At 40.5% G+C, this 11,858-nt stretch overlaps 2 protein-coding genes across 3 annotated transcripts; one reads left to right on the top strand and one right to left on the bottom strand.

The window, feature by feature from the left end:
* The first annotated feature begins 4,301 nt into the window (after positions 1–4,301).
* Positions 4,302–7,950, top strand: LOC115681667 (ras-related protein Rab7). Of its 2 annotated transcripts, XM_030605669.2 has the most exons (7): positions 4,302–4,444; positions 4,589–4,615; positions 5,062–5,161; positions 5,267–5,413; positions 5,670–5,750; positions 5,825–5,970; positions 7,591–7,950. In XM_030605669.2, exons 1-7 carry the CDS (start codon positions 4,392–4,394, stop codon positions 7,652–7,654), a joined length of 618 nt encoding a protein of 205 aa, XP_030461529.1. In that variant the 5' UTR covers positions 4,302–4,391; the 3' UTR covers positions 7,655–7,950. The 2 variants fall into 2 exon arrangements, with proteins under 2 accessions (XP_030461529.1, XP_056167533.1); XM_056311558.1 differs by lacking the exon at positions 4,589–4,615 and having other exon boundaries at positions 4,303–4,444.
* Positions 7,951–8,857: 907 nt separating this feature from the next.
* LOC115681668 (uncharacterized) lies at positions 8,858–11,072 on the bottom strand. Its single transcript, XM_030605670.2, has 2 exons — positions 10,650–11,072; positions 8,858–9,449 (listed from the first exon to the last, which is right to left on the bottom strand). Exons 1-2 carry the CDS (start codon positions 10,992–10,994, stop codon positions 9,237–9,239), a joined length of 558 nt encoding a protein of 185 aa, XP_030461530.1. The 5' UTR covers positions 10,995–11,072; the 3' UTR covers positions 8,858–9,236.
* Between the last annotated feature and the right edge of the window lie 786 nt (positions 11,073–11,858).

The raw sequence follows: 11,858 nt of genomic DNA on the forward strand, positions 1-11,858 counted from the left end.
GAAGCTACAGAAACTCCATTATATTTTGTTCCATCCTTCTCGCCTCAGCAACAAGATGGACACTTAAATTCCCATTTTACCAAGTACATACCGCCTACGGATATCATTGCTTAAGCTTATAAAGGAAAACAAAAGAAACACAACCTTGTTCTCAAAACAAATCGCTGCTCCAGAGCAAATTAATCACCTTTTCCAATTTACTAAATTGCCTACCTAAAATTCTACATCATTGCCAAGTTTATAAAGGAAAACGAGAAGAAAAAAAAACAATCTTTTGTTCTCGAGAGACAATACGTCCAGTCAAAAAAGCCCCCTTCTCTTCAGCAAATGCCGAGGAAGGACGAGAGCCACGAAGCTTGCATCATGGTGGTTGACCCGAAATGGAAAGCAAAAAGCTTCTCTCATGGTTGACGCGGAGGCTGAGGGGGCTCGGGATCCAACAGCCGCGACCGGCGGGACTTTTGGGGGAGGCGACGTGCCAGAGGCAGATCTGAGCTTGGAGCGACCGGTGGGGCTTTTGGGAGAGGCGGAGGCGGAGGCGGTGGGGGAGTGCTAGAGAGAGAGAGAGAGAGAGAGAGAGAGAGCCTTCGATGGGGCTTTGGAGGCGACGATAGAAGTGGAAGCGAAGGGGGGCTCAAGATCGGAGTGCTGGAGAAAGAGAGAGAGAGTCTCTTTGTTATCCTTCTAGAGCAGGTAAAGTCGAAAATTGAAAAGAGGAGAGAGAGAATTGAAGCGGGATTTTAATTTTTAGCATTTATTGTTGCTCAGTTGCTCAGTCCTTTCCTGCTCGCGAAGAGAGAGAAAAATAAGCTTTTTTAATTTTCTATTTTTTAGCTAAGTCGATACGTGTCGGCCTTTGAATGGAACATGCACGCCACGTAGGACGATGACGTGGTGCTCAGTGAGCACTCAATATTTTCTTGGAAGAGAGAGAATAAAGCATAAAGGAAGAGAGAGAGAGGGGGATAGAGGAGAGAGAAAAGTGAGTGAGAGGAGAGTTGCAAAGATAGAGGAAGAGAGAGAAAAGGGAGAGCGAGAGAGAAGTGGGTGAGAGGACGGTTACCGACAGTGAGACAGGAGAGAGTGAGGAGAGAGAGTGTACGTGAAAAGAAAAAGAAATACAAAGAAACCGAGATCCCATTTGATCCGATCCGAATCAAATCGAATTATCAATTAACCAAGTTTTTTTTATTTATTTTCACTTGGTTCAGTTCGGTTTCGATTTCGGTTTCGGTTCGGTTTTCGGTTCATTTTTTACATCCCTATTTGCGACTATTACACTCAGTCTACAGACCAAGCTTGCTATGGCCACGCGGCTTGCGATGGGTATCTTTCGCAGAATGAATGCTTTGTGTCCTTGATAAACGCTGCTTATGAATTAACAAACCTATGTCCATACAATATCGGAGCGCAGATACAGTTTAAGGATTGCAGGATGAGGTACGAGGATTATCGGTTCGTTGAATGAGCGTACGGAGGATTATTGAGCACAAGAAGCTTAATCATGGGTCAAAATTGTCTAATTGGGGATTGAATAATTGTGTCGAGGTGTCACAAAAGCAAATAAGAGCTCATTGCTCAAGAAATAAAAAGCTTTTCGGGATCCATGTCGATCGAGTGATTGAATGTACAAGCTTGTGATTTGTGTGTTTGTTGTGTGTATGTAAGGATTGTGCGTCGATTAAGTCATTTATATGTGACCATATGACCAGCTATTCTTATGGCGGAAAGAAATGAGTCATTTTGATAAGGATGTTTATTTAAAAGAATGATTATAGTTTCGTCGAAAAAAAGTAGACGAAATACTTTTTGAGATACGGATTAATCGAAAGTAAAAATGAGTTCTTTTAAGTGATTGGTGGTTCTTTGTATAGATTATCATTCAAGTGTTTATACTTACACCTAACGGGTAACAACGGTTAATGAGAAAATCACGTGCTTAATATGGTCCTTTTGCCTAATAGTAAGCGTGAAAATATTTAATTGTTGAGGCAAATGAGGTCTGAAAAGATTTGAACTCAGGACCTCTAGCTCTGATACCATGTGAGATTTTATTGGACTTTAGCCAAATGTTCTAAAAGCTTAAATTGTTAGATGAACGCATGATGTAATATTTAATTATTCTAATAGTTACCATCCTCCATAGCTGCATTTGAGTTTCACCCCGCAGCTGAACGGTTGTGTTAAACGCACCAAGTGATTGTTAGTTCGATTCCACTTCCTGAACAAGTAGTTATCTTGCTCCAACAGCTCTGACGATTATACCTTGCAGTCCTTCTCTATTGGTTTAATCTCCTCTCTTTTTCTGCATGGGACTCTTTTGTCGACAGACTGCACTTACTCAAATTCAACACTTGGCCATTTTCGCTCGTCCTTATTTTAATAGGGAAAATGACACAAATAATCTCTGAACTTTGACTCAATGTACAATTCAGTCCATGAATTTTTAATTTGTTCCATGTAGTCCCTGAACTTTAACCCAATGTTTAATGTGGTCCCTAAACTTTTAATTTGTTCACTGTGGTCCATGAACTTTTGGTACATGTTCAATTTAATTCTTGAACTTTATAAAAATGTTCAATGTAGTCCTTCCATTAATTCAAGTTCAGGGACTATATTATACATTTTTATATAGTTCAGGGACTAAATTGAACATGTACCAAAAGTTCATGGACCACATTGAACATTAGGCTAAAGTTCAGGGACTATATTGAACAAATTAAAAGTTCATGGATCAAATTGCACATTGAGCTAAAGTTTGGGGACTGTTTGTATCATTATTCCTATTCTAATAAGCTTTCGTCGACCGAATCGTCACTCCAAAGACTCGGGACATTTCTTTTGCTGTCAATAATTACCAATTGGTAATTTGGCAAAAAAGAAAAAGAGAGATTGCTAGTTATCGTTCGATATTGAGATCAAATATGAGTTATTCAACATCTTTGAAAATGCTGCGATGAATGTTCCATACATAGATTTTTTTTTCCTGTTTTTGATAAATTGAATGTTGCTTTAACTCGAGATAAGGACACCATATGTGTCACAACTTTCGTACGCCCCTTATTTGAGTATCATAAATTTTTTTTCGATCACTTAAGGGCCACATTAGTGAAAAAATATTCACTTGAGTACATATTCCGATCATGCGTCCTACAAAAACGTGAACTCTTTGGAGAATGTATCGGCGGTGCAAAGATGGCCATCTGAGTCCGATCTACAGCCATAGCCATCTCTGCAGCCGTAGAAGATGGCGATTCAGAGAGTTGATGTCGGAGAGAGAGTGCTCGTCACCTTTAAGAAAAAAAGGAAGGCCAAGAAGTTGTTGTTGGTGACTCCTCAAATTGGGATTAGGGTTTGTGTGTTCTGATTTTTCCCCAATTTGAAGAATTGGGGCTAGGATTTTGTGAAGAGCATGAATCAATTTAGGGCAAACATATGGCTTAAACGATATTGTTTAGTGGCTAACTCGATGATTTCATTTTGCCGGCGAGCCACATTGGATGTAACAAAATTAATTTAACGCTACATCAAATTTTCCGGTGAGACAAATTGCCAATGGCACTCAAATAAACGATTTTAATAAAAGTGACCCTCAAGTGATTGATAAAAAGGTTATAACTCTCAAGTGAGCGCCGTACGAAAGTTATGGCACTTATAATGTACTTATCCAATTTTAACTCTACATCATAGCCGTAAAAGAAAAACCATAAAAAGCCGTAAATTATACCCACTGTTATACATTTATCCTAAACTTTTTTCTATAACACGACAAATCCCAAACTTATACATGTGTAGCACATTTACCATCCGTCAAAGTTTTATCAACGAAAATCATTAAAAAATCTACCCACGTGAAGCTACGTGGGCGTTCGCGTAGATAGATTTTTGACGGTGCTCATCGGCGGTAACTTGACGAGGTAAATGAGTCATGTGGGTATGAACAATCTAAGATAAACGTGTCGCAACAGCAAGCACATATAGTTTAGGTTGTTTTGGTGGCCTTTGTTCCTTCTAAAGACGATACCACGTCGGCAAGTCGATGAACATGGACGCCGTCCCTCTCTTTTTTTGGGCCCCTATCGTCGTCGTCGTCGTCAGTAAATTGGCCGGCTTTTCAATTAAATACAGAGAGAATCGCCGCTCGCCACCACACTGAAAACACATCACAGTGAACAGTAAGTTTTTGCAGAGAGAGAGAGAGATCGAAATTGGCGCTTCTTTCTAGCTGTCTCGCTTCTGAACGGGAGTCTCTTGCCTTTCCGTGCTCGCCTGTCGTCGATCTCCTGCATCTCCAGATTTGGATTGTGGCCAAAAAAGAGGAGGGGGCCTTTTTTTCCGATTGATCTCCTCCTCTCCCTCCGCGGCACCGACCCTCGATTGGAATCCCCACGATGTCGGCGCGAAGGCGGACCTTGCTCAAGGTCATCGTTCTCGGCGACAGCGGGTGCGCCCTTCTTAGGGTTTTCCTCTGATCTCTCCGCTACCCTTTTGTGCTCTCTTCGTTTCCCGTGTTGGGCTGGCTTGGTTTGTGCTTGATGCGGTTCGGGTTCTTTTGTTTTTTTTTTTTTGGTTGTGGCTCTTGGTTTAGGGTCGGCAAGACGTCGCTGATGAACCAGTATCCTTGTTGGGTGGGTTGGTCCCCGATGTGGTCGGCGGCGACTGGTGGTGATTTTGTCGAATCTCTTTTTGTTTCCTCTTTTTGACCCACATGGGGCTGTGTGAGATTCAGCCGCTTTGGAAGTCCGTGCGTTGCGGGTCGCTCGTGCTTTTCCCCCCTTGTAGCTGATGTTGTGGTTGGGCTTTTGTGTTGGCATGTTTGAATTCCTCTCTGGGCATTGTGAAGCTACCAATCGCCTTTTGCTTTTGGGTTCTTCTTGCTTTGCCATCTTTTTAAGTAGAAAGTCTTCTTTGTTTCCAGTCGAGGAGTGATGGACGGGGACATTGACTCTTTTTTGTTTAAACTTTAGCGCATTGCTTGTCATTGGTCCTTAATGGGAACTGTATGCTCTGTTACGGTGGTTTCGATTTTGCCTGCGCGATGTTCTTTGACTGTTTACGCAGATATGTGCACAAGAAGTTCAGTCAGCAGTATAAAGCTACGATAGGTGCTGATTTCGTTACCAAAGAACTCCAAATTGATGATAAGCTGGTCACCCTGCAAGTGAGTTTAAAGTTCGAATGTTTCTTTCGTCACTGTTGATGTTAACATGGATTAGTCACAGCTGATACACATCTTTAACATATCCGGGGTGTTTCGCAATTGTAGATATGGGACACAGCTGGACAGGAAAGATTTCAGAGCCTCGGGGTTGCATTTTACAGAGGGGCAGACTGCTGTGTCTTAGTATATGATGTGAATGTGATGAAATCGTTTGACACTCTCGATAACTGGCATGATGAGTTTTTGAAGCAGGTTCGTGGTTAAGTTTTCCAATTCGCCCTCTTGGATTAGGTCATTTGACTCATTTCAAGCAGTAAAAGCTTAGATCATGTTCTCCTCTTTTCCCCCTGTATGCTATTTATGTTCTCCTGAAGAACTCGACTATATGACTTTCTATTTGAACCATCATGCTATATACAAGCTCCTCTCTCTCTCTCTCTCTCTGTCTCTCTCTCACTAGGAATACACAGTGGACATAACATGGTTTTTATTACTTTTTTCATATCAGGCGAACCCAGCAGACCCAAGGATTTTTCCTTTCATACTACTTGGAAATAAGATTGACATAGATGGTGGCAATAGTCGAGTGGTAAGCACTTGTAGTTGCAGTTCTGGCTGAATTCATTTGCTTCCTGCTCCTTTACTCAAAGATAGCTTCTGTAGGTTTCTGAGAAGAAAGCTAGGGATTGGTGCGCCTCAAAAGGAAACATACCTTACTTTGAGACATCTGCTAAGGAGGACTACAATGTCGATGCCTCATTTTTGTGTATTGCTAAAGCTGCTCTTTCTAACGAGCATGAGCAGGACATGTAAGTACAACTTGTTTACTCATGTCATATGTAATTGATTCATTCCAGTTTCTTATGGTTGTCTATCACTTCAGATTCATTCAATGTGATATAATTACATTGGAGAACGATGACTTTAGCTCTAGATTCAGGAAATCACCATTTGATTTTTTTGAGCACCAATAAGCGGAAAATCTTGTGTTGTTCTTATTGTAAAAAATATGGATTTTTTAGCACCACTAAGCAGGAAAATCTTGTGATGTTCTTATTGTTAAAAATATGGACTTAAGTGGAAACGAGAAAACCTCAGTGAGGAAATTTAAAACTTTATCTTTCAAGTTCTCTGGGGAGGTGAAGGATGTAGGTAAGCTAATCAATGTTGGAGTTTTTGACCAGGTAAATAAGGATAACCAAAGATGCACTGCAAGCTTTGTCAATTTTACTGAAACACGTACAATCTTGAAATGATAAACAGATCTAATTTTGAGCTACTCTTGTGATTTAAATCTTCTAATTGCTGTAAAGGGTCTACAGTATCTTGAGCCAGTTTTGTTTGGCTAATATAGATATATAGGAGAGATATATTATATTCGGTATATCTTGTCAGAAATATGTTAGGCTTTGGATTTTTAAAGGAATCTTGATGGCGAATTGACCTTCTTTTTTTAGCCTTGTCAATGGAATTGGAATCATATGACTTGTAAATGTCGTAATCTGTGGCGTTGACATCTCACTGAATGATAGGAATTGTCCTTCCATTGATGATATAAATACAGAGTGGAACTTGGACTACAGATAGATAATCTGAAAGAGTTGAGACATTTATGATTGTCATTATTGATAAAAGTTTGGAGTGTTTGTCAATCTTCAAGTTTTTATCATTTACTTCAATTCATATTTCTCTGCTCTCTTTCTAATATGTACTAGGTTACTATGTACTTATGTTATATTCTTCCTCTGTACCATGTATTTAGTTATTTTTCTGATTAACTGTCTTTTTCCAGGATTTCTTTCTCTTGACTCTGCAAATGTTAAAGATTTTCTTTGGTCTGCAAACACAATCTGGTTTTTTTAAAGAAATGGAAGTATTGTTGATGGCACTATGCAGGTGTAATTGTTATTACAAGGTCAATTTGAATGTAATCAATTGATCAAAACGAAATTTCTTTTTGAGCTGTAAGGTGAAACATGAGCAATTTTGAGGTCTAGGACACAGGACGAAATGATACATGTGATGGAAGATATCATTAAATTGTCTATGAATGCAATTAGACTTGCATGCAGGTGCCATTTAGGTGCTGTCATGACAACGAAAGGAGATCAAAATTGTTTCAAGGATGTGATGGAAAGTGTAGCATGAAATGCATGTAAATTTGCGCAATTTGAAAGATCAGTTTGTAACTTTTCTTAATTTGTTGAACAAATTGCTTGAATTGCTGAATTCAATGGAATCTTCAATGGGACTGTTATGTTTATGATTTGCCCTTAACCATTTACATGGGATGCATTATACTTGCGAGTCTGTTATTAAATGTTGGTTGATTTCTGTGAAAAATTAACATTGTTCTGATTAGGCTTATGCTGGAACATTGTATTATCAAATCTCTTTGCTTTGTGGTGATCTTTCAAAATTGCTTGCAGATATTTCCAGGGCATCCCTGAGGCTGTTTCAGACTCAGAGCAAAGAGGTGGATGCGCATGCTGATCAAGAATGACTTGACAATAATATTATAAATTTTCTATGGTAGCGGAATTTCTTCATTTTTTGGGATTCTGTTGATACCTCCTGCCATTCCACGACCTCGGCAACTAATTTTCTCAACCAAGATATCCTGCATTAGTCGCCCTATCTTTTGATTCCAAAATGTAGAATCTCGGCTGCTTGTTCTTTTTGGTTGTAATCCAAAACAGAGTGTTTGAATTTGATGTACTGGTTTAACCCTTGTTTGCCATCGGGATGCCTTTTGATTCGATGATGAATCATTATTCAATTGCATTCTATGCTGATGTGTTGAGATTATTGGTCATGCGGACTCGTCAAGTATACACAACAAGGAATTGTTTGATGCTGGCTGCAGATGTTGCACAAAAAGATACTTGAAAACTGAGAAAAGGACGAGTTCACTTTAATTTCTTGTTGCAAATCTTGCGGAACTTACCATTTCAGTTTTGTTTAATGGGAAATGCTTACGGATGTTGATATGCTAAACAGTATGAACTTAACATACATTTGTCATTTTCATACTTTCGGAGGGGAAGCCTACACCAGGCGTCCTTAGTAGTTTAGTAGCTTTACAAAGAACAAGACTCAAGTAGCTCGTGAGCCATTAGAGTAAGTTTGTACAGGCTCAGGAAGGTAGTTCAATTGCTTAGTAAAGACAGTCTTGCTGTATGGATAAACACGTTACAGGACGATTCAGAGAAAAAAGAAAAAGAAAATCAATGACGGACATGTTACAGCTTAGAAAGCTGTAGGAACGACTCGAATTCCGAGTCTTGCGATATGTGAACCGTTCTCTCCTCCAAACGATTGTCACCGAACCAGAAAAATCGTCCATCATGCTCGAGATACAGTACACTTCTCTCTCATTCTCTTGCTTGATTGTACCTCCCACATATACGGTGTCGTCACGTTGAGTGTAAGGGAACATACTGCCTAAACACCTAACAATTCTTACCGAGGGTGCTCGGGAAGCACTTAATCTTGCATGCATTGTCTGTTTAATCTTCTCGCATCAATTGTAGATTCATCCAAAAAACCATATTCTAGTAGCAATCAGTAAAATACTTTGTATTTGTGGAGATATGAAACAAGGGAGCACAAAAATATACTGAGAGCAGACATTGTTCGGAGCTATCTACATGCACGACTTACGAGTCCAAAATTGTTTCGACGAAGAAGGGACGAGATAACCTCATGATCATGCACTTCTACAGAACCTCATGTGTACAATACAACATAATGGCATGTAGTCGTAATTAAGTACAAACACATCATAACATGTTGTAGATATGATTTAGGACATTACGACCAATCGTTGTGACCATGTATAAAACTGTTGTAGGAAAAGTAAGAGTATCGTACACTAGCATCTGCATTGTGTACGAGCGGCACATCTTTTGCCCGCAAAATTTGCTCACTTCCAAAAAGGAGTTGTTTACTACCCGTTATTGCACACTTCACTACAGGAACAAATTTGAAAATAAATCAGTCACCAGCATATCTTTGGGACGAGACTCAAGAACACTGGATCAAACCAGCATTTGAATGCTGGAGTTGCGTTGCTTCACCAACCATACTTCTTCAGCAAGTCCTTAGTTCTCTTCCTCATGCGAGTGAAAACAATGACTACACATGCAAGGATCCATGGAGGGAAGTTACCGCCAAAGATGTTCAACTTGTGGAGCCACTCTGGATTTTCTTTCGAAACTAATGATAACAAGAGAGCCGTGACTGCTATGCCAATCAAGATCTTGGTAATGGGCTTGAGCAAAGAGTCCTACAATTGGAGCACAAGTAGTATCGTTATGCGACAATATCTTATGTAAGCAAGCATAGCCTTCCACCCAATATATGGGAAATAACTTGTACGAACTACATGGAGGATCATTCACTCGCAGGAAATCTAGATATAGCAGCGATCTAGCATCACAAGTAACCTCACTATGCCACACAAGTAACTTCAGTTGCCACACTTTCGAGGCCGAAATGACATGCATACGTAACTAAAGGACATTAAGATATGAAAACTTGTAAGTCAGTTTGCATTCAGCACTGCACATAAGCCACGGAAACAGTACTTTCAAATGAAAATGTGTACATGGTGGACAGGTGTAAACGCATGAAGCTCATTCTTTTCCATTTCTAGCAAAAACTTTATTCCCATCGCTAGATAGGTATAATATCATCCGGATACCTGCATGGGATCGGTTATCCAAACTTCAATCTTCAATTAGTTCACGACAAGCACACGACTCCAATCTTTTTGAAAACTTTCCAAAGATGTCGAGTGAGACTCTAGGGCTGCATTTGGAAGGCGGAATGTCAAATCCTGCTAGGATAGGATAAGAACACCCCTAGGCTGTTTATATCCTATGCCCTGTTTGGAAGATGGACAGCAAATAACAAAGGACATATCCTATTCCGATAGTGTGAGGTGCATGGGATGGGACTGTTTAAACCCTGAAAGCATAAGATATCAATCCCTCCGCAGATTAATCAAAACTTCAATGTTCACCCTGGGGCCTCGGCCACCTGGACAAAACAATCATTAAGCCGAATTTCGATAGCATTCAACTTTAAGTTTTCAATATCACTAACTGAGACAAGCTGTCTGCTTAAACAAAGAGAAATCCACTCATGGCTAGAGATAACCATCAACAATGCTCTGTTGCAATTGGCATAACCAAGACAGTGAAGCTATCAACACAAAGTCCCAAAATTCACCCAGTAAGTCTGGTGGAATCATTGCATAGTTCATTTTTCCTTTCTTCAAACAGCACCAAGTACAGACATCACAATTCAAATGACAGAACGTCACACGATTACAGCCTCCACATTCCATCGCACTGTTCAAATTCCTCCAAACCGACCAGCAATCAAAAGCCAAATTCAACAAGAGCAAGGAACACCCACCCAAGATTCCATAGAAACAAGGACATAAAAGAGATAGCAAATCAAGAAACGCGAGTGACCTCACCTTCGGCTCTCCGTCGATGTAGATGACGGCACCGTCCTTGTAGGGCAGCATGGAGCGGCCGTTCCTGGGGTTGAACCGGATGGGGGCGCCGCGACCCGACCCGGGATTGAAGGCGAAGATGGACTTGAGGCCGTACTTGTCGAGGATGTCCCGGACCTCGAGCTGGTCCTGGTCCCACCCGCCCAAGCTGGCCTTGAAGACGTCGGCGGGACCTTTGCCCTGCCGGAACAGGTGGATCTCGACCTCCGGCACCTTCGTCCGGACGACCCTCTTCGCGGGTGTCGGGTCCGGCGGCGATGCGGTCTCGATCTCTCCGGTCACCTTAGAGGCGTCGGAGTCCTCCATTGTTTATGCTGTTCACCGATGCTGTCGTAGGCCGATCATATATGTAGGAGGAAGGGGAAGTGCAAGATTTGACTTTTTCTTTTTGTTCTTCTCAATTTCATAAATAAAAACAAGGGTGTATACTTGTGATTTCCCAAATTACCATAAATTGATACACCTGTAATAACTTTACTCTCCGTTAGTTTTCCTTAAATTATATAGTCAATTTGCTGAGTTAGATGACACGTAATAGTTGACGGTTGTACCAGTTTGAGGTTTTATCCCTCCGTTTGTCACATGTTTATCAATTTTGTGATTTTTCGTGATATTAATCTAATTTTACAGAGGGTAAATTTGTCACAGGTATACCAATTTGGGGTTTTTTATTCGGGATAAATTTATCACAACCGTACCAGTTTATGATTTTTCGTTATATTAACCCTAAAAATAATGTTCTTTAAAATGAGAACAACTTACAATTTGCACACTGTTGTGAACAGTTGTTATTGCTTTATTACTTTCACATGATAACGATGATGAGGATAAATAATGCTATCGTGCATTTGATTATTTTTTTTTTTTTGATGACCCAGGGAACCCCCGCACGGCCGACAGCCGGAAGGTAAACTCTAGGGCGACACGTGCTACCACCACACACGTGCACCGGTTAGCAACACCCACAAGACGGGATTCGAACACTCAACCATGGTATGCGAGAGGAAGAGTGCGCGTTCCAGCGGCGCCACCCAGGCGGGTGGTGTGCATTTGATTGTTTGTGTAGAGATAAGTCAACTTTTTTTTTTGAAGCTTGAAAAAAAAATTTGAACTTCCTTTTGGTCGTTTGGATCCTTGATTTTCGCCCTTTTAATTATAATACGAATTGAA

Source organism: Syzygium oleosum, unplaced genomic scaffold (genome assembly GCF_021117445.2).
Source record: "Syzygium oleosum isolate NSW1041296 unplaced genomic scaffold, Sole_v2.1 Sole_v2.05, whole genome shotgun sequence".
NCBI classification, from domain to species: Eukaryota; Viridiplantae; Streptophyta; class Magnoliopsida; order Myrtales; family Myrtaceae; genus Syzygium; species Syzygium oleosum.

What these genes read in the sequence shown, in the direction of transcription:
- LOC115681667 (XM_030605669.2), top strand. Translation starts at nt 4,392, where the DNA reads ATGTCGGCGCGAAGGCGGACCTTGCTCAAGGTCATCGTTCTCGGCGAC. An exon ending in ATCGTTCTCGGCGACAGCGG is followed by an intron (nt 4,445 to 4,588) that starts GTGCGCCCTTCT and finishes CTCTTGGTTTAG; the next exon opens with GGTCGGCAAGACGTCGCTGA. An exon ending in AAGACGTCGCTGATGAACCA is followed by an intron (nt 4,616 to 5,061) that starts GTATCCTTGTTG and finishes CTGTTTACGCAG; the next exon opens with ATATGTGCACAAGAAGTTCA.
- LOC115681668 (XM_030605670.2), bottom strand. Translation starts at nt 10,994, where the DNA reads ATGGAGGACTCCGACGCCTCTAAGGTGACCGGAGAGATCGAGACCGCA. An exon ending in ACATCGACGGAGAGCCGAAG is followed by an intron (nt 9,450 to 10,649) that starts GTGAGGTCACTC and finishes CTCCAATTGTAG; the next exon opens with GACTCTTTGCTCAAGCCCAT.